At 44.0% G+C, this 22202-nt stretch overlaps 1 protein-coding gene across 1 annotated transcript in view; it reads left to right on the top strand.

Annotated features, from left to right (window-relative positions):
• The window catches only part of LOC115099640 (multiple epidermal growth factor-like domains protein 6), a 472995-nt gene that overhangs the window by 431683 nt on the left and 19110 nt on the right, over window positions 1–22202 (top strand). Inside the window, 2 exon segments of the mRNA XM_029617371.1 lie at window positions 19979–20107; window positions 21858–21989. Coding sequence (XP_029473231.1) covers window positions 19979–20107; window positions 21858–21989 — 261 coding nt within the window.

The raw sequence follows: 22202 nt of genomic DNA, 5'->3' as shown, positions 1-22202 counted from the left end.
GCAATTTGTCATCTCACTTCTACCCTTCTCAGCAAAAGATTTGCATCAAAGCTGACTAGGAATAAGGGAACTATGACAAATCAGCCCATCTCTTCCAACTTCTATTAGAAAATGCCACACTGAACCCTGGCATCGCCTGATCTTAAGGGAGCCTACCACTGCAGCAGCCTCATATGGAGGTGCAATGGCAAAATCTTATGTTCTCTTACTACTTCTCTAATGGGTCCTAACACTAGGGCCACCTACTCCATGGGGTCTAGATATATTTTTGTTAAAAACAAGCATATGTTTCGGGTACCTCAGAAGTTACAACATTTTGAGGATCAGAAGTAAAAGCGTGTAATTAAATACAGTAAAATTTATTATTATTGTTATTACTGAGGTTGATATTCAAAGAGTTTTGCTGGTTAGCTTTTGGAGTTAGCCATACAAAACTTGAGGTTTGAATATCCCTCTCTTTCCTCCCCACTCTGGCTCTCTGCCTAAATTATGAAGAATTAACTCGTGACCCGGGTAAAAATAAAATGTTCCTGGGGGCATTCTTGAGACATGGTTTCATTATGTGGGGTCAATTCACTGCTGCTTGGGCAAAGTTAGCTAAGTTAGCCCGGTAAGACAAATACCTGTCCCCACTTTACCTGGGTGCTATATTCATCAAATCACTCATCCAGATAAGTTTCACTGAATATCCAATTAAAGTTATCTGGGTAACTATCCGGATGGTGTTTCTGCTTGCCGGCTTACTCAAGATGGAGCTTATAATTATTAAAATCAGCAAGTGCAATCAATAGCTTTGCAAAATCAACATTATCTACATTTTCTATAAACTGAATGAGAGTAGCATGAAAATGAATTTTATTTCTCCATGTCTGAAGCTGACTTTTCGATAATGATGAATTCAATAGAGAGAGCTTTTATTATATCCATAGTTGCATAATACAGAGAACCAAGGGTAACTTTCTCAGGTATTTTGAGGATCTTCAAAAATCCAGGGGGTAAAGTATCCAATTTCTTGTCAAAACTTTCAGGCATAAGGTCCACCTCCGTACCCATAAGGCCCCTAGTTTCTGGCTGCAAGAAAATAAGGGAAGGTAAACTACGAGATTCTTCAGGTTCAACAGATATCACCACCAGCCCAGAAATGTCATCTTCTGTAGGCAGTTGTGGAGTGGTGGTCTGTGGTCCTGAGCCTGAGTGTGAGAGTGGAGAGCCTCAGAATCCAGCGAGTTTAGCAGTCACACTGCAGTTTTCCTTGTTGGAATAGCTTCATAGAAACATAGAAACATAGAAACATAGAAATGACGGCAGAAGAAGACCAAATGGCCCATCCAGTCTGCCCAGCAAGCTTCCCTCATTTCTTCTCCCATACTTATCTGTTTCTCTTAGCTCTTGGTTCTAATTCCCTTCCACCCCCGCCATTAATGTAGAGAGCGGTGGAGGAGCTGCATCCAAGTGAAATATCTAGCTTGATTAGTTAGAGGTAGTAGGAGTAGTAACCGCCGCAATAAGCAAGCTACACCCATGCTTATTTGTTTTTACCCAGATTATGTTATACAGCCCTTATTGGTTGTTTATCTTCTCCCCTGCTGTTGAAGCAGAGAGCTATGCTGGATATGCATCGAAAGTGAAGTATCAGGCACATTTGGTTTGGGGTAGTAACCGCCGTAAAGCTTCAGTCTGCAGGCCCGTTACAACTGCCATTCCCTCATGGTCCAATACTGCAAAGGTATCCACAGGTCCCGCATCTACCATAGGGAACACCGGGGACCTGTGCTCACGTTTCCACATCAGACAGATGAGCTGAAAGTTTTAAGCAAAAGAAAAATCCAGGGTTGGAGGAGCTCACAATCCAGCAATCGTCTTACCTGTCCCCATTTATTTTGGCTTTTTGATGGCAAACAGTAAAAAATATTCCAGTTGTAACAAATAGCAACTGTTGAAAAAGTAGGTATTCATCTTGGCCCATAAAAAGATATTCGGAGTGCACTGGAATGACCACAGATGTTCTAGTAATGCCCTTTACTACATCGATTGATATTTTCACAAACGTTTAATTCACCCGAATATAAACACGACTTTAACTCACATCCAGGTTTTAGATCCAAACATATTTACGCCTGCTTGAAGCTGGCATCTGTTTGGGCTGGACTGTTGCCACAGCTTCCATTGCTTCCTGTAATAATGATGTTGGCATGGCACTTTAAAAATGTTTTTAACATTTTGCGCAAAATAGGAAAGCTGTCTAGAATAAACCAACTTCTTTTACTCTATCCAATAGCGCCTCCCAAACAATTTTGATAGCCTTTCACTGTTTGTAAAGGATATCTACAGTCCCACATGCAAAAGTTATTGCTAAAGGGCCAGTGCAATTTTTGCTATCATGTGATTGCAGTTATTACCTTTCAAAAACACATACATTATCCTATATAAAATGTGTACTATCAACAGAATCTTAGCCTGTGTCTAGTTTTCCTGTCTGTTGCAACTTAATTCCATCTCTTACATTCATTCATTCATTCACACTTCAAGTAAGAGGGCTGAGCATGTTAGAAAAGGCCACAGGAGGTTGGGAATTTTTGGCAGGGCAGGGAACAGGCACCTTTTTTAAAAACGAAATGAAGGAAAATGATTTACACTTATACTTTCAATTTTCTTAGATTTTCAAGAGTAGGTGAAATTGTATGTGCATGTTGACATATGAACCGAGATATACAGATTATTAAAGCAGTCTTCTACGCATAAGCCTACTTTAAAAATTCAGGCTACAGATGCATGCAGAAAGCACCCACAGACTTTAGCCCTATATAGACAATCATAAAATGATAGCCATTACATGGATCAGAGTGGAGGTTGGTATAAAAAGACTCATAAAGGGGAGTTGTTTAGTTTTTTGCCAAGATATGCAGGACCTATGAGTCATATATATTTTAGCATTGAATTGTAATATTTTTAATTGCCTGGTCAATGAATATATATTTGCCAAAAAATTGTCAAAGTACTGAATTTTGGTTAATTGTGAGTCACAAGGGGATCATATTCAATAATCCACACAGAAAATTTACACTCCATTATGTGCACTGATCGTCTACTGCAGAATTACTCACTGTTCCACCTCCTAAAGCTGCTCATTTGGGTGACGTCTGAGAAAGAGCATTCTCGATCACAGGTGCCGATAGCTCTATGGAACATCAGAAAGCTTTTAAGAAAGCTCTAAAAATCCATCTGTTTAAAACTGAATTTGAGCCTCCAGTTTAGCTTCAAGCCAGTTGAGCCTCAAGCCAGTCATCTTACCCCATAAGATGATAGCCATTTTGATTACTTTGATTTGTTATTATATATTTGTATATAATTATTATATGTTTGTATAATTATTATATGTTTGTATAATTATTATATGTTTGTATATAATTATTCTCCTCTATCTCTTTCTATTTCTTACATTCCCAGTTCATTAGCCCTTGTTAATTGTAACTGCTTCTCTTCATCACGTTATTTATGTTTTTTGGTTGTATTATCCGCACCCCTGTTTTCTGTAAACCGACATGATGTGAACGAGTTCATGAATGCCGGTATAAAAAAACCTTAAATAAATAAATAAATAAATATATTGTCTTTTTTTTTTTTGTTTATCTTGTTTACATGTATGAAAATTGTACCCCACTCTGAACTATTGAAGGGCGGTAATACATAAATAAACAAACAAATAAATAAATAAATAGTCCAGTAAGTAGACAAGTTATCCAGCTAAAGTTAGCCAGATAACGTCCTTGTTATTCAGTGAAATAAACGTCCCACTGAACATCTCTGATTAAATTTATCCTGCTAAGAGTATCCAGATGATTTTAAATATAACCGGATACTCTTTTGACTATAGTCAGTTATGGATAAAATTATCCGGCTATGTACAATGTTCTCTCAACCTAACTTGAAGGGTAAGAGAACATTGTACAAATCTTATCTTTGTGTGAGTTTCCTCACTACGAAAGACATCAAATCTTCACAAGAATATACTGTTCTGTTGGAACGTCTCACTCTGCATGTAAAAGTGGCCCCTAACCCCTATTATACTACCTAAACCTCACCTTGAGTTACTAGGTGGGCCTCCTATAGTAGCCACTCTCTCTCTCTCTCTCTCCCCTGCCCACCTACCCAAAACAGAATTTGTGAAAAAAAAATCACAAATTGCATAATGAAATCACACAACTGAAAAGGGTGTAGTTATTTTTGGCAATATTATGCGTTATGGCTTCACGAAGCCAGCCCACTTTTTCAGAAATCCCACCTGGACTCCTCCTCAATCCCTCCCCTTTTAAAAATATGCATTGCGCCATGCGTCGTTTATTTATTTATTTATTTATTTATTTATAACTTTTATATACCGAGGTTCAATTAACAGAATTAATTATCACTTCGGTTTACATTACAACCAGCAAACGACAACAATGACATAGTCTTGTCTTACATTGAACAAGGTGGAGAAACCTGGATAAACATAACTTGGGATAAAACAGTGAAAGTGTTTTGAATTACATTGAACAGAGTGGAGATAAAACTTGTAAAAACAACATATGGGAGAAGGTGAAGTGAGAGCGTGGTGAGATGTAGTCGAAGGGTGAAAAAACCGGTATGGCGGGGTTGGTTAAAGGGGTGAGAAGGGGATGAAAATGGCGGCTTTGTTACAAATACTTAGGATACTTGAGGGAATGCTTAGGTCAGGTGGGGCTGAGGAGGAAAAGAGTGGTTATGGGAAAGCTTGGCCAAACAGCAGTTATGATGCTTAGCCTGTGCGTTAAGGCATTTTCGCACACATTAAGCCGTTTTTTGCATGCGTAACCACCATAACACAATTTGATTAATGAACCCTGTCAGTGAGAATCAGGGTAATATTTTGTTTTTGTACTCAGTTTGGATGGTAGCTAACTTTTGTAGTTTTTTTTCTTTCTTTATATGTGTTACATTTTTCTGACTCCACCTGGGATTAACATGGACCCAGGGACCTTCTCCTGGTTGGAATATTTCCAAGGCCTGCAAGCCTTCGTCCAGGCGCAATCAGCCCCAGCTGTGCCCCGGGCTTAACCCCTGCCGGAAGCACAAGATCCTCCCGGCCCTGCTCAGATGCCTCAAGACATGCCTCGCCTAACCAAGAACTTCCCTGACAGGGACCCAGACACCTCAGATGATGAGGGTAACTCCCTGGAAGAAGGAGAAATCCCTCCAGGAATGGAACCATACCGAACCATGCTTCTCTTCTTCCACAAGGACGAATTACCAGCCCTTGTTTCCCAGACTGAAGACGCTGGGTATTCCAGGCACGGACCCTATGGCGGAACCAAAGAAGAACCCCATCTTGGTGTCCCTTCGTAGGGCCTCATGCTACTTTCCAATGATGGAAGCCATCCAAGAACTGATTGACCTGGAGTGGGATGCCCCGGAGGCCAGATTCAAAGGGGGTCGGGCCTTGGAAGCCCTATACCCTCTAGAGCCAGCAACTAAGGAACGCCTGCGTTTCCCAAAAGTGGACGCCATGGTCTGTGCCGTCTCAAAGTGAACAATGATTCCCGTTGAGGGAGGGGCCGCATTGAAGGATACTCAGGACAGACGATTGGAAGCCATCCTTAAGCAGGCCTTCGACGCAACAGCAATAACACTGCAGATTGCTTCCTGCTGCGCACTGGTGGTACGTTCCTGCTTGTTCCTCGAGAGAGAGGTAAATAACTCCAGAAAATATACCGGTGAGATGATGGATCCTGCAGCAGCCTTCCTGACGGATGCAAGCTCAGACCTGGTGCGCACTTCAGCCAGGGGTGTGGCCTTGGTAGTGGCAGCCAGAAGACAACTATGGCTATGGAATTGGTCTGCGGATGCGACATCTAAAGCGAACCTCACAAGATTGCCCTTTAAAGGATCTCTCTTGTTCAGAAGCGAATTAGAGAAGTTAACCAGAAATGGGGCGAATCCCCAGTGCCTTGGCTACCGGAAGATAGGAGTAAAAGAACTTAGCGTCCCTCCCCTAGAAGAACCAAGGGCAGAGGCTCGCAGTGCTTAAGACCTTACAGGAACTCGCAGTTCCAGGCACCTCGTCCCTCCAGAAAGTCCCAGCCCTTTCGTAACTGACAGACCAAGAGAGGCGCAGGCCCGGGTGCTCCACAATGAGAATGGGCCGACCCATCCAGAGGAAGAGGCGATAGGGGGTCGACTTGCCCTCTTCTACCAAAGATGGGACAAGATAATGTCAGACAAATGGGTACTAAACATCATTCAAGAAGGTTACCCTCTGGAGTTCCACAGCATCTCTCGAGACAAATGTATGATGTCACCCTGCCACTCCCACTCCAAGAGACTGGCAGTGGAAACCACTCTAACAAGATTACTCAGTCTGAAGGCAATAATTGCAGTGCCCATGCCCCAATAAAATACAGGGCGCTATTCCATCTATTTTATCGTTCCTAAGAAGGAAGGATCAGTCTGGCCCATCTTGGATCTCAAGAACGTCAAGCGACCTTGTGGATACTACACTTCCGCATGGAAACTCTTCGTTCCGTCATAATGGAAGTACAACCAGGAGAGTTTCTAACCTCCATGGACCACTCTGAAGCCTATCTTCACATTCCAGTCCATCAGGACCACCAGCGTTTTCTACGCTTTGCGATACTGGGTCACCATTACCAGTTCCGAGCGCTACCTTTTGACCTAGCAACCTCCCCTAGAACATTCTCCAAAATTATGGTGGTCTTGGTGGCAACACTGAGGAAGGAAGGGATCTTGGTACATCCTTACCTGGACGACTGGCTGATCAGGGCAAAGTCTTCGGAAGAGAGCCGGCAGGTGACCAGCAGAGTCAAGAGCCTACTGCAGGAACTCGGTTGGGTCATGAACACAGGCAAGAGCAGTCTGCAGCCCTCTCAATCTCTAGAGTACCTGGGGTCCCATTTCGACACCAAATAGAACAAAGTCTTCCTCCCTCCCCCGAAGAGGAGAAAACTGATGGAACAATTACGACGATTGATGACCAATGCACGCTCCAAGGTATGGGACTATCTTCAAGTCCTCGGCCTCATGGCATCAACCCTGGAGGTCGTCCCGTGAGCAAAGGCCCATATGCAACCGCTACAGCGCTCCTTACTGTCATGATGGAATCCACTGACCCAGGACTACTCAATTCGCCTCCAACTACCAGCAGAGGTACGTTCTCAGCTCCAGTGGTGGCTACAGGAAGACCACCTAAGCAGAGGAGTAAGCCTATCCCCACCGAACTGGACTTTGCTCACTACAGATGCAAGCCTGTGAGGGTAGGGAGCCCACTGTCAGGAACTGACGGCCCAGGGACAATGGAACAAGGAAGAGGCAGAATGGAACATAAACCACCTGGAAACTCGAGCAGTCAGACTAGCGTTCCTGTGATTCAGCCACAGACTCCGAGGCAAAGCGATTTGAATAATGTTGGACAGTACTACAATGGTTACTTACATCAACCACCAGGGAGGAACCAGGAGCCAGCAAGTGTCTCTGGAGATAGACCTTCTCATGGCATAGGCAGAGATAAACCTACAAGGGATCTCTGCCTCCCACATCGCAGGAAAAGACAACATCTCAGCAGACTTCCTCAGCAGAGAGAGCCTGGACCCGGGAGAATGGACACTGTCGACCACAGCTTTCCAACTGATAGTAAATCGCTGGGGCCTCCAAGCCATGGATCTACTGGCCACCCATCTCGGTGCCCAAGTCCCCAGGTTCTTCAGCCGCAGTCGAGAGCCACACTCCCAAGGGATTGATGCTCTCATCCAGACTTGGCCAGAGGAAGACTTACTGTATGCCTTCCCCCCATGGCCGCTACTGGGCAAGGTCATCCGCAAGATAGAACATCACAGGGGATAAGTTCTACTAGTGGCCCCGGATTGGCCAAGACGACCATGGTACGCAGACATGCAAAGACTCCTTGCGGGGAACCCTCTGTGCCTACCTCCACACAGGGACCTTCTCCAGCAGGGCCTGATTCTCCACGAAGATCCATCTCGATTCTCTCTTAGGGTCTGGCCCTTGAGAAGACTTGCTTGAAGAAGCACGGTTACTCAAAGGCCATGATTGACACCCTGCTCCGAGCTCACAAATTCTCCACATCTCTGTCATACATACAGATCCGGAGAGTATTCAAAGCCTGGTGCGAGGACCACGGAATACTCCCACAGACAGCCAAGATTCCCATTGGAGTTCCTACAAGATGGTATGAAGAAGGGGTTGTCATTCATCTCCCTCAGGTTCAAATAGCCGCACTGTCCTGCTTCAGAGCTGAAGTGGACGGTATCCAGCTATTAACCCATCTGGATTTGTCCTGCTTCCTGAAAGGGGTTAAACAACTCCGACTACCCCTAAAGTGGCCGATGCCTCTATGGAATCTCAATCTAGTATTAAACTTCATAGCTGGGGCTTCCTTCACTACGCCTCTTAACATTGAAGACGGTATTCCTGGTGGCAATATGTTCAGCTCGTAGCATCTCTGAACTACAGGCACTATCCTGTTGGGAACTGTTCCTTAGGTTCATGCCTGGAACCATATAGCTGCACACCGTCCCCTCTTTCTTACTGAAAGTGGTTTCCGAGTTTCACTTGAACCAAACCATCTCACTACCATCTCCGGATGAACATAAGGACTCAGAAGACTCACACCTTCTTCGCCATCTAAATGTCGGCAGACTTCTAGTGGAGAAATTACTCCTGGAAAGAACGGAACCGGTGTGCAAAATGGATCGCTTGTTCATTCTTCACAGCGGGAAGAAACATGGAGAAGTGGCCTTGCCGGTGACCATACCCCGCTGGATCAAGGAAGTAATTAAGGCAGCCTACATAGAGACAGGAAAGCCTTTACCACTACAGGTTAAGGCTCATTCTACGAGGGCACAGGCAGTTTCTTGGGCAGAAACCAAACTGCTGTCACCCGCCAAGATCTGTCCGGCGGAAACGTGGTCCTCCATACACACCTCCAGGTTCTACTGCCTGGATGTTCAAGCCCGAGAAGATGCAGCCTTCATAAGGGCAATACTAAGTGGGCCACGGGCAGCCTCCCACCCTGTCCAGGAGTAGCTTTTGTACATCCCACTGGTCCTGAGTCCATCTAGCTACACACTAGGAAATGGAGAAATTACTTACCTGATAATTTCGTTTTCCTTAGTGTAGACAGATGGGCTCAGCATCCTGCCCACGGCTGCCCCAGAAAAGGAGAACCTCAGGTAGCATACCTCGAGACTAAGCAAATACGGGTAAGCCGCAGCCTACCCCTAGTTCAAGACACCCACAGTTTGTCCGGTGTCGGCGTTAATTGGTTGAATGCACTGGTGGTCTCCAGTTTGAAAATTAGTTGAACCAGTTCAATCAAGTTTTAATCAAGTTTAATCAAGTTATTTAAGCAAAGATATACCCACAATGGCTTTTCGAAGAGAATACTGAAGAGCTGAGGTTACTGCAGGGGTATATGTAGAGTGACGTCATCTTTGAAATCTGATTCTATCTCCCATCTGCTAGCAGAAGAGCACAATACCCACTGGTCCTGAGTCCATCTGTCTACAATAAGGAAAACGAAATTATCAGGTAAGTAATTTCTCCAATCGCCTACCAACATTTCTAGGTGGTTTACATAAAAACATTCATAAAAATATAAAAACAACAAAAAACATTGAACAAATAAAACCATTTATAGTTAAAAATGCTAAAAACAAGCATATACCAGCGATTCTCAAACGGTGTGTCGCAACACACCAGTGTGTCGCCAAGCCCCGGCAGGTATGTTGCATCTCCCAATGTTCCACTGCCCCATTGTACTTTCCTTCTCCCTTTTTCCAGCCCTCATGGGCCAATTGGAAGCCTCCTTTCTTCCTACCCTCACTGCCCAGTGGGAAGCCTCCTTCATTCTACCTGCCAATGGGAGTAGGAAGAAAGGAGGAAGCTTTTGATTGGCCGGTGAGGCAGGCATCGCATTGCCCATGGGTGGGTGGGAAGAATAGCAGTGTTGAACTCTGATGAACCAAAGCCGCCACGGGAGCTCATCTCCGTGGCGGCGAAGAGGAAAACCCGATCCCGACAAATCAAGACCCCCTCGGTAGCTCAACCCTGTGGTGGTGAAGAGGAAAACTCAACTCTAACCAAACAAGGCTGCCATGGGAGCTCATTCCTGTGGCGGCGAAGAGGAAAACCCAACCCCCAATGAAGCAAGGCTGCCATGGGAGCTCATCCCCGTGGCGGCGAAGAGGAAAACCCGACTCTGACCGAGGCTGCCTTGGGAGCCCATCCCCATGGTGGCGAAAAGGAAACCCGACCCCGACAGAGGCCACCATGGGAGCCCATCCCTTTGGTGGCGAAAAAAGAAGGCTCACTGGAGTAAAGCCGTGGAGGAACTGGGGCCCATCCCTGCAGTGAAGGAAGAAGACGTTTTTGGTGAGAGTTTGTGTGTGTCGGTGTGAATGGTGCCTGGGTGAGAACTTGTGTCTGTGGATGTGAATGGGTGCCTGGGTGAGAGCTTGTGTCTGTGGGTGTGAATGGGTGGCTGGGTGTGGGTGTGAATGAGTGCCTGGGTGAGAGCTTGTGTCTGAGGGTGTGAATGAGTGCCTGGGTGAGAGCTTGTGTCTGAGGGTGTGAATGAGTGCCTGGGTGAGAGATGGTGTGTGCAGGTGTGAATGAGTGCCTAGGTGAGAGCTTGTGTCTGTGGGTGTGAATGGGTGCCTGGATGAGAGCTTGTGTGTGTGGGTGTGAATAGGTGCATGGGTGAGAGCTTGTGTCTGAGGGTGTGAATGAGTGCCTGGGTGAGAGATGGTATGTGCGGGTGTGAATGGGTGCCTGGATGAGAGCTTGTGTCTGTGGGTGTGAATGGGTACCTAGGTGAGAGATTGTGTCTGTGGATATGAATGGGTGCCTGAGAGCTTATGTCTGTGGGTGTGAATGGGTGCCTAAGTGAGAGCTTGTGTCTGTGAGTGTGAATGGATGCATGGGTGAGAGCTTGTATGTGTGGGTGCCTGGGTGAGAGCTTGTGTGTGTGGGTGTGAATGGAAGCCTGGGTGAGAGCTGGTGTGAATGGGTGCAGGAGCATTTGTATGTGTGATTGAGAGCTTGTATATAAGAAAACATGTGTGTGATTGAAAGAGAGACTGGTCAGGGAGGTGATGTGTTTCCCTGTGAGAGAGATGGACTGGTCAGCAAGATGACTGGTGTGAGAGAGACCGAGGCTGGTCATGGGGTCTAATTGGGGTATGTATGTGTGTTTGTGAGTGACTGGATGTGGGCGCTAAGGAAGAGGACTGTGAGGACAGGGCTTCAGCAGCCCTTGCTGCTTCTGGTGAGTGCTATTGGCCTGGAAGGGAAAGGAGTAGGAGAGTTGCTGGAGAGGGTAAGTAAAGGTGGCTTTTTAAATTTATTTTTCTTGATTGGCTGCCATTTTAATTATTGGGTATTATGCGATGACTGCTGTTTTGAAATATTTTATTGATATTTGGACATGTTTTAATAATTTTTATGAGTTTTTAATTGTTGGATATTATTCTGTTCATCAGCTGTTGTGTATCATTTATTAGTATAGCTTTACAGTTATTTCTGTGAGGGGCTCTATAGCAGTTTGGCTTATTCTGTTTTCCCAATAGGAAATGTATTAGTGTTTAGGGCCTGGTTTAATAGTTGTATTTCTTAGATAGGGTTGTTACTGTTTGAGTGTGTTCCATAATACAGGTGTAACTTTGTGCAGGTTAGTTTGTGTGCATTATTGCAAATCTTGAGAGTTTGTTAGGTGCTATATTTCTCTTTCCACTTCTCCAGGTTCGCACTGCATGCAGAGTGGCTTTTTTGGTTTTCTAGTCCCGTTTCTGTCTCCATATTTATATTTTGTGGTTTTTCTGTATTTAGTGAAGGTCAGTTCTGGGTGTGACACTGAGGTGAGGCATTTGTATCAATTTTATTTGTTGTGTTTTCTCAATAGGATATGCATTAGTGGTAAATTACTGTCTTTTCATAAGGAGGGCTATTATGCCTGGTAGTAAAGGGAGTTTGTTTTGCTTTTACTGAGATGTCATCAGAACCAGAATATCATTTTTGTATGGCGAGTTGTACAGGGTCATGCCCTAGATCTGCTCTGCACTCATTGCTGGGGGTTGAGGGGATTCCTGTGGATGCAGAGTGCATGTCTACATTTAGCCCCGTGATGGTCACATGTTCAGTGTGTCACGCATGTGAGAACCATCTGTCAGGTGTGTCCCGGCCAAAAAAAGGTTGACAACCACTGCCTTATACTATGAAACATGAAAATGAATATAAACAAACTATTTAAATTTTATCTGCTGAGTTATATTTGTAATAATCTGCTTTAATACCTCATTCCTCCTTGCATGCTATCATCTCCAAAGCTTAAAGGCTTGTTTAAATAACCAGGTTTTCAACAATTTCCTGAATCTGGTAATTGATACCTCTCCTCTTAAAAGCTTGTGGCAATGCATTCCATAATTGTGGTCCTTGCACATAAAAGAAATGCTCGCGCGATTCATCTAGCTGCACAACCAGAAGGACCATCCAGTACTGCCTGTGAGGCAGACCTTAGTGTCCTGGTCGGTTGGTATAATTTAAGAGATGCATTAAAACCTGATGGTGCCAATCCCTTTATTCCCTTGAAAACCAACGTTATAGTTCCTCCACGGAACTGGTAACCAATGATGGTGTGATTGTAGGGGTCTCTGCTCTTGCTGGGAAGGAATGGCCCTTTTTGCAACTATTTATTTTAGCTCTGCTAGTCATCTGTTGAGTTGGTATCTGGTTGAAAGTTAGAGTTCTGTCTTGGAATGTAGCTGGGTTGGGTACTCCAATGAAAAGGGAAAACGTTTTCAGTCATTTATATAGAATTATTACAAGAAACACATCTCTCTGATGTAAAACATCATAAATTAAAAAGAAAATGGGCAACGCAGGGTTTGGTTTTTTTGCAACAGGAAATACCAAAAGTCATAGTCTAGCAATACTAATACTCAAAAATATTTATTTTAAACTACATACTCCTATTGTAGATCTGGATGGGAGGTATGATTTTCTTTTGGGGGAATTGCAAGGATGAATGATGATTTGGGGTTCAGTTTATCCCCTAACAATTATGAGCATATCTATTTCTCCACCATAATTACCCAACTGTCAGCCCTGGGTTCCCATCCCATGATGATAAGAGGAGATTTCAATTGTATAGTAGATACTGAAATGGATAGATGGCCTAGTGGTAATGGGTAAAGTATAGCAAAAGTTACACAAATACAGGATTCATACAATTTAACTTACACTTACGACCAAAAAGAATCCCAATCAGTTTTAAATTATTATAACAAAAGAATATTTTTTAGATCATAACATTCCACAATATTTCACAACTAACTCTGCCTGGTAGGGTGTAGGGGTGTTTCAAACGTTTGGCCATGATACGAAAAAATGTGCCATCGAGCCGTGATGGTTTTTCAGGGAAGGGGGTCCCACTATTGCAGCAACACCACCCACGATAGTGGGACCCCCTCCTGCGAGAAACATCGTGGCTTGATGAATCTAGGGGTTAGGTAGCTGGAGACGTCTAGGACAGCTATTAGCTGTCCTATAGTTATCTGGCTAATTTTAAGGAATCCGAGTTTATTCAGTGGCGCGCGGCCATGCTGCTAATTTCTCAGGCAAGTTGGCCAGATAAGTTTATCTAGCTAACTTGCTAAACCAGTTAATGGCTGAATATTGACCTCATAATATCCAAAGATCTGTATTATATATATATATATATATATATATATATATATATACAGAGAGAGAGAGAGATTTACATCCCAACTTTATATTTATTATTTATTTAAAAACGTTTGTATACCGCCTATACATTATTTAGGTCTAAAATCCCAAAGATGTGATGTCATTTCTTGGTTGACTGCTGCATTAGCGACCAGGAAAACAATGAATGTTTGTCATTGTGTTGTTTTGGTGAAAAGAAGCATTAGCTGTCTAAGTTACTGCTGTAAATTAATCCCTTTTGCCTCCTGACAAAAGGCTGTGCATCTGGGTAAGCTAATGTGACCTGCTATGAAAAATGAATCATTAAAACAAAAGAGTTTTGTCAGCCCTTTTACCAGGTTGCAAATCAATAAGCAACCTCTCTCTCAAGCTGACCGGTTTCCTGGACAATTGGTTTAATACAAAGGCAGAAAGAGGACAGCTGATTTATCACTTAAATAATTCCATTCTCTTATTAAATCCTTTGTTGGATGTGTTATGAATGATGCTCTTTGCTCAAATGATTTAGGATGGAATGGTTAATCCATTAATTCACTTAAGAAGCTACTGATTTGATTAGACAGATTAAGCACATTCACTTGCAGCTTGTTTGATTTTTAGTATGATGTATCTTGGCCCGCTCAGCCTGCTCAGCCAACAGATATGATGACAACTGCACTCACACTTGCAAATGCTATAATGGAGCAGCCTGTGATCATGTGACCAGCAAGTGCATCTCTGCGCCAGAGTGGACAGGAAGATACGTGCCCACAGCATTAGTAATTACTTTCGGACATAACACCGCCGCTTATCGTGGAATCCCGCTTGTTTTACAGGTTAATGTCCCAAACATGTGAATTTTTTCCAGTCTGCTACCTCTTTTAGTGCTTTGCAACTAAGTCTGGGATGCCTTATATGGGCTGGTTAAATCTGTCTGTCCGGAAGTACGATAGCTTGCTTGCCAGTGGATGGATTGGGTTACAATTCGAGGGGGAAGGTGGACCATGGCCCTGAGACCTACCTTATTAAAAAATTGTCTTGATACCGACAAGGAGAAGGTTGTAACTCAATCTCCAGGTGCGGTTTTAACACTGATGTGGCAATAAAATTATTTTCTGTCTCTTTCGGGGCTGGATCATGTGGGCTGGTTCTTACACATGGCCCCTTTCTTTCCCAGGGTCTGACTGTCAGGTGGGGGGGGGAGGGGGGAAGGAATTTCCTTTCAAGGCCTGGAGTGACTGGGGTACCTTGGTGCTCTTTTCCCCTGGGGGGGAAGTATAGTCTTCCTTCCCTACTGTGGGTGCTGTAAGTGCCAATAAAAACACCAGAGACTGTGGTTTAGTATCCCAAACCAAAACTCTTTATTGATGGTAAATCAGGGGAAATAATGGCACGGTTAACACAGTCCTCCGCACCACAGTAAATCTCAGGTTACATTCATTTCCCTCGGTCTATGCATGGGTCTCCAATACCAGGGCTGGGAAGGCAGTCAACTTCCAGGGCTTGGATTTAGTGAGGCCCCCAGGGGGCAGGGTATCCTTGTTTGGGCAGGATCACCCCTCCAACACTGGTATAAAAAAAAAAAAAAAGGGTAAAACTCTGTCCCTGCACAGAGAGTCCCAAATCCTCCCTCCCCAGGGGGCGAAGCCTCCAAACAGGTGTCCTCAAAAGATCTTAACTGGTTCTAACTCATGGTTCTCACTGTTCTTGTTGTGCCTGAGGTGGACTCTTGGGCTGAGGTGGGGTTGACATTACCCGTAGGAGGGATCCTACGGGTCCCCACCGTTGGCAGGCAGAGAGGGCTGACGGACGGAGGCCGGCTGGCGCTTCACCAATACCAGCCCTCGTTCCCTGCAGGTTGAGCCTTTGGGTGCCGGGGCCAGCTGGACTTAGGTGGCCTCCATCAGTGGTCGTCGATGGGTGGATCGAGGTCAGCCCAGAGGCAGCAACTGGTGTAGGTATCAATCTGTACTGGACGAGGCGGAGTCCCAGAGATCCGGGCGCCAATAGGAACACAGTCTGACAGAGGGCGCCCGGTGAAGAGCAGGCCGAAGCCTGAATGAACCACGTCCAGGACAAAGGCTGAAGAGGCGTCTTTAAGCAAGCTGAGTTCAGGGCTGGTGGCAGTGTGGAAGCAGTGGCAAGCAAGGCTGAGGTCTAGACGAGGAGAGAATCAAAGGATGGTCAGATGAAGCAGAAGTCCAGGGCTGGAGAGAAGCAACGGCGTGGTCAGGTGATACAGAGGTCAGGGGCTGGAGAGAGGCAATGGAGTTGTCAGGCAATGCAGAGGTCCAGGGTTGGAGAGAGGCAATGGAGTTGTCAGGCGATGTAGAGGTCAAACCAGGTTAGCAATCCGAAGGAGAGACTCAGGAACTAGGAAACAGGAACAAAGGCAATCAGGAACCAGGATCAGAAGAAGCAATGAGCACTTGACTAGCAAAGGGACCTGTTGCAAAGGCGATTTGAGAGAGCAGAGCTCTGCCGACGTCATCATCCGGGGCCACGGCCAAGTTCCCGCCGCGGGCCCTATGAAAGGATCAGCTGTGTGCGCACCTAGGGAGGGGCGCGGTGCTGGTCGGGACGGCGTCTCTCCGCGGGCCTTCTTCCTAAAAAAGTCACAGCGGGGCAATTCTTCTCCACCCAGGGCCCCCCCCAGGAAGAGATTTCCCTTGGACCTTTCCCGGAGCAAACACCCTTGGGTCTCACAGTCCTCTTACAAACAATGAAAAACTCCTATAAAACAACCCAGGACCAACCACCCCATACCTAAGCAGTGGGATAAAAGAGTAGAGTCCCCGACCTGGCCCAAGGACCACAGACAGGATGCAGCCCAAGCCCCCAGATAGGCCAGAAACCAACAGAGGGACTTCCTCCAAACCTCCAACTAAACTATCCTAGCGCCAGAGCTCTCAGGAGAGAGCTGCTTTTATTCCTTTACCCAGGGGTTGACCAACCTAGCACCCTCAAAGGGTGCTTATGAATGGTGCCTCCCCCTTGTTACCAACTCTGCACTTTACTAGCTGAACACAGAGATACCGGGTCTTTAATGGTAATGTACTCAGAGGGGCCATTTTAAGGTCATTATCAATAGGGTCAAGGTGCTCCAAATCCATCCAAGCAAGGGTTTGTCCTCACTTACTGCAGATAGATAGTTTAGTGGTATAACCTGCAGCAATGTTATTTTTCCTTATCCCACCCGGACTGATAATTTGTTTTTATTTTTCAGGATAATTTGCTGTACCCTTTTAATATTGTCTTCCCATAGTGCGTTAGACTTACCTCACGATTTATAAAAAGATCATACCTAGTACTGAAATGATTTTGTATCAGTTTGACCTAACACGACCTCAATGAATTTTAACTCCCCTTACAAATTATGTAATTCAGTTTAAATATGCTTTTATTAAATTCTTGCTATGACAATTAGTCGACTAAATGTGATTGCGAGCTTGGCATTGCACAAAACTTTATTTTGAGAAATAATGCAAATAAGTTTATAATGATAATTTACAAATTGGTTGTATGAATTGTTCCATTGTACTCAGTAAAGATACACTGAACAGGAAAATAATGCGAGACTTTATAATGCAAGTTGGTTGATAAGCCATCAGTTTTAGTTGCAAAATATTATTTACTGAACCTCATTGTTGAATTTAAAGCCATAGTTAAATTTTATTTTGTTAAAAGCCACCAAGTAGAAATAATCTCTGACAGCCAAAATATCTATATCTTGCTATAATTGCAGCTCAGAAAGTAACCAGATTAAGGAAATGTTCTTTTTTCATCTTGTTTTTTGTTTTGAAAGTCTTTTGATTTTTGCTCTAAACTGGTTAACTCTTCTCGGTCCACAGTGCTAAGTACACATCTCAGCTACCAGCCATGGAATATGACCACTTGTAAGATATCCCTCCCATCTTGGGTAGATGAACATACAAAATCCCCTTTTCAAGGCTAACTGGGCTTTACCAAACAGATCAGTTTTTCCACTACTTGAAAACACGATAGAGCCATCACTTTGTCTCCATTATTCTCTCAAATTGCCCCGCTGGCAGGGGTAGCGATGTGATAAAGCGAGAGATTGGGGTTTTTTGCAGGTATTTTTTTTTTTTTTTGTAACAATGGCAACTAGATTTTAAATCCTCTTCACCTACATTTGATTTCAAGTTTCCTCATGCCTGCTTTCTTACAATGGCTTGCTTTTGTGATCACTATTGTAATCTTAATGTAACCCCTGGGATGTTGTACCCTGATAGTGGTACCAGAGGCCATATCTCAAAGACAGTTTTAGTTGGTAAACATACAATAATGTTAATCTCAAGGCCCTTGCATTGCATTTTTTTTAGTCCCATTCTCAAATTATTGTATACTGCAGTAATGATAACAGCACCGATGAGCGTTAAAGTCAATATGCAGCAAAAACACAGTGAAAGCAGACTTGGTTTCGAATATTACATTTACTGAGATGTTTGGAAATAATGAAAATATTCTTTACAGCATTTTAGTTCACTTATCGATGTTATAAGTACTTCTGAATAATTCTGTGAATTCTCAAAGTCTTGTTTGAAGTTTAAGATGTTAAAACCAATTAACATTTAGGGGCGGATTTTAAAAGCCCTGCTCGCGTAAATCCGCCTGAATTTACGTGAGCAGGGCCTTGCGCGCCGGCGCACCTATTTTCCATAGGCCGCCGGCGCGCGCAGGTCCCGGGGTTTTTCGAAGGGGGCGTGTTGGGGGCGGGACCGAATGACGCAACGTTTTGGGGGCGGGACGCGGCGTTTCGGGGGCGGGCCCAGGGGCATGGTTTCGGGCCGGGGCGGGCCTTGGGGCGTGGCCACGCCCTCTGGAACCGCCCCCGGGTCAGGTCTCGGCGCGCCAGCAGCCCGCTGGTGCGCATGGATTTACGTCTCCCTCCGGGAGGCGTAAATCCGTGGATAAAGGTGGGGGGGGGTTAGATAGGGCCGGAGGGGTGGGTTAGGTAGGGGAAGGGAGGGGATGGTGAGGGGAGGGAGAAAGAGAGTTTCTTCCGAGGCCGCTCCGATTTCGGAGCGGCCTCGGAGGGAACGGAGGCAGGCTGCGTGGCTTGGCATGCGCCGGCTGCCCAAAATCGGCAGCCTTGTGCGCGCCGATCCAGGATTTTAGAGGATACGCGCGGCTATGCGCGTATCTTATAAAATCCAGCGTACTTTTGTTTGCGCCTGCTGCGCAAACAAAAGTACGCGATTGCGCTTTTTTAAAAAATCTACCCCTTAGTGTTTTTCCCATCCTACTGGCAGAGAGCAAGGTTAATGCTTCCCTCCCAATATTGGTGAAGTATTAAAAGTGAAATCCATATTTACACAGTCAGTTATCTCCTACCTCATCCGTGATGTTTTCTCCTCTGAACTCCTTAGTTTTATGACAGATTCAGAATGACACCAGTTATTCTCCTCTTCACCTTCTTTGTATCAGAATGATCCTCCTGTTACTCTTGTTCTCCAAATCTACGGGAGATAACCATCCCGACTCCTTTCTTATCTCTCTGTCCTCTCCTCTGGATGGCTGTAAGTCATCCCTCCTCTGAATATTGACAATCTGCAGGTTCCTTCTCAGGGAAGCAATCTCCCCTTTGATGGTAGAGCAGCAAAGAAAATGGCAAAACCGATTTCCCTAATTAATGGGTACTCAGAACTCAAACAGTCCATTAAGAAAAGTAATAGAAAGAGAATAGGGAATGTGGAAAGAAACTCCCATCCACATAAAAGGACTCCATGGAAGCATTAATACTTCAACAGCAGAAAATCAGGAAACAGTCAAGGCAGGTTACCTATGCAAAAGAAAATGAAAAATCCACACCCCAAGATGGTAGTCTGGCTTTATATAGCAGAGGAACTTACCATATACTCTCTTCTACACCATTGTTCTCAGGTTTCCTCCCAGAAGAAAAGGGTTTACTACACCTGTTCCTAGTAGAGATCCAAAGGATCTCTATACTTATATCCAGAGATGCTTACTAGGATTGGATCTCTGATATTAAGTTTGCAGTTGACTCATTATAGTCTTGTAGACGATATCCAGCAGTTTCACCCCATTCCATGCATAGACTTGTAGATGCTATAGAAAATCATTGTAACATACAATTCAGATTCAGTGAGAGAACATCATCATATAATGCAAACAATTCATTGTTTCATTTTCTAAACTCTCTTTAAACCTCTTCCTTTCAATTATCTTTTTTTTATTTCAGTTTGTTTGCCTGGTTTCTACAGCTATAACTGTGCCCAGCATTGCGACTGCCCTACAGATGTCCCCTGCAACCATGTGACTGGAGAATGTGGATGCCCTGAAGGGTTTACTGGCAATGGATGCGAAGAAAGTAAGAAGACAAAAAAAAAAAAATTACCTTAAAAATGCAAGCCCAGGTGCCTCTAAATATGTGAAGCGGATCCCCAGGTCCATCACTGGGCCAACTGGCACACCAGACTCTCCAGGGATCTGCTAGAGATGATGCAGCTGTAAACTATTGGCCCTCTAACAGCTCTGGAGAGCTCTTGTCACTATTTTATTTATTTATTTAGATGTATATTGCTGTGGCATGGGGTGCTGGCACCCTGCTCCTTGGTGATGTCCATTGGTACTCTGGGTGGTTGCCCATCCTTGCTGACAGTGCTGGGTTCTAGATCATATCCTATGGAGGGTTCTAGATCATATCCTCTTTCCTTGCTTAATGGCTCTTGATTATTTGGTTATTTTGAATTGACAATAAACTCCATTTCAAATAATGGGGTTATGATGTAGATAAGAAGACAAATTTCCACAATTTGCTATATTAGTAGATATTTTAATTATGTCAAAAATATATGTTTGAAAAAAAAAAAACCAGAACTAGTGCTCAGAAAATCTCACATCAGAGGGATTTTGCTTTTGAAAACTAAAAGGGTGAAAATCACTGATTTCCAAAACATTTTTTTGGTACTTAAAAAAAAAGATTTTTATTAATTCAAAGATTTGACATTATTTCGGAGTCTCTCTTTTTACATGGGTAAGCTCACCTAGTCTTCAGTGTAAAATTCCACCGCTATACTAATCTCTCTACCTTTTGACATATAGCCATTCATGCACCCCCATCCTTGGACTCTGCTATGTCCTCCCAAAAGTTCCTTTGCAGCCTCAAAGCCACAACGTCTGCTTGCTCAATATAGTCCATCACCAGTTCCTTATCTTTATTTATTTATTTATAAACATGTATTGCTCGCCTTCCCACGTCTCTTCTCTACCCGGTTACAAACCTAATTCATGCTCTATCCATCTCATATGTCAAGTATTAAAGCTCCCTGGCCTCTAGCCTTCACATTTCAGATCTTTATTCCCTAAAATCTATCCAGAACTCAGTAATAGGAATTATTCTCCTCTTTATAATACTTTGCTTTTCTTTTTCTTAAACTCCTCTACTGGTCACACATCTTTTTCAACATTAAATGCGCTGTATTCTTCCTGTTCTTTATGTATCCTCTATATTATCATCCTGCACCTTATTATTCTCCTCCTAGGCTTTCCACGCCTCACCTCCCATTGTCGTTTCTATTCAGTTTCACTTCCAACACTTTTCTATTTCTGTTACTTACTTCTTCGTCTTCCTCTTCCACTCTCTTTGTTGCTACCAAACTCCCACCTGAAACAAGTCCCAATACAAACTTTCCTTGATCCTTGTGACAGAGTCAATATATGTGCCAACATGCCCCAATACTTGTATTAAAGCAGCCTTTTACGTTTAAAGTGGATGTCGTTGGGAAATGTCTTTATCCATGTGTAGTGTGCTTGGTGAAATAGACCATCATTTCCCTTGATTTTACCTGGCATCCTTCTATGATTTCCATTCATGACAAGAAAATTGCAGCTAGCCCTTGACAGCCCAGCTCAAATTGACTGAACAAAACAAAATCAACCAGTGAAGTAACCCCCAAGCAAATTTAATGAAACCAAAACCCCGCCAGGCAGCAGGCTGGACTAAGCAGTCGTCTTATTTGATAAATTTGACGCTGCCTTCAGTTTTGTTTTGCTTTTTTTTATTCTGTATTTACAAAGGCAAATTTAATTTGTAGCTGTAAAATTTCCTTTTCTCTCAGCCTGTCCACCAGGGACGTACGGAAAGAATTGTAACCAAGTGTGTCAGTGTTCAACTGATCATGAGGAATGTCATCCAGCCACTGGGAAATGTACCTGTATGCCTGGTTATTATGGAAGCCACTGTGACCTTAGTAAGTATTTTAATCATGATTACCTTTTCCTTAGCCTACTTTCTGTAGGGAAGAAGGCTTATGAGATGCCTGCGTATTTCTGTATCCCTAATAACTTGCGTGTTTGGTGTTCTATCCACATCAGATTTTCAGGACATGACAAGATATATTTTTTTTAAGATTCATACATGCATAATCCCTGAAAGTAGACTCCATTAATTCTGTGTGGAACTT

Source organism: Rhinatrema bivittatum, chromosome 9 (genome assembly GCF_901001135.1).
Source record: "Rhinatrema bivittatum chromosome 9, aRhiBiv1.1, whole genome shotgun sequence".
NCBI lineage: Eukaryota > Metazoa > Chordata > Amphibia > Gymnophiona > Rhinatrematidae > Rhinatrema > Rhinatrema bivittatum.
This window is presented reverse-complemented; position numbering and strand designations above follow the sequence as displayed.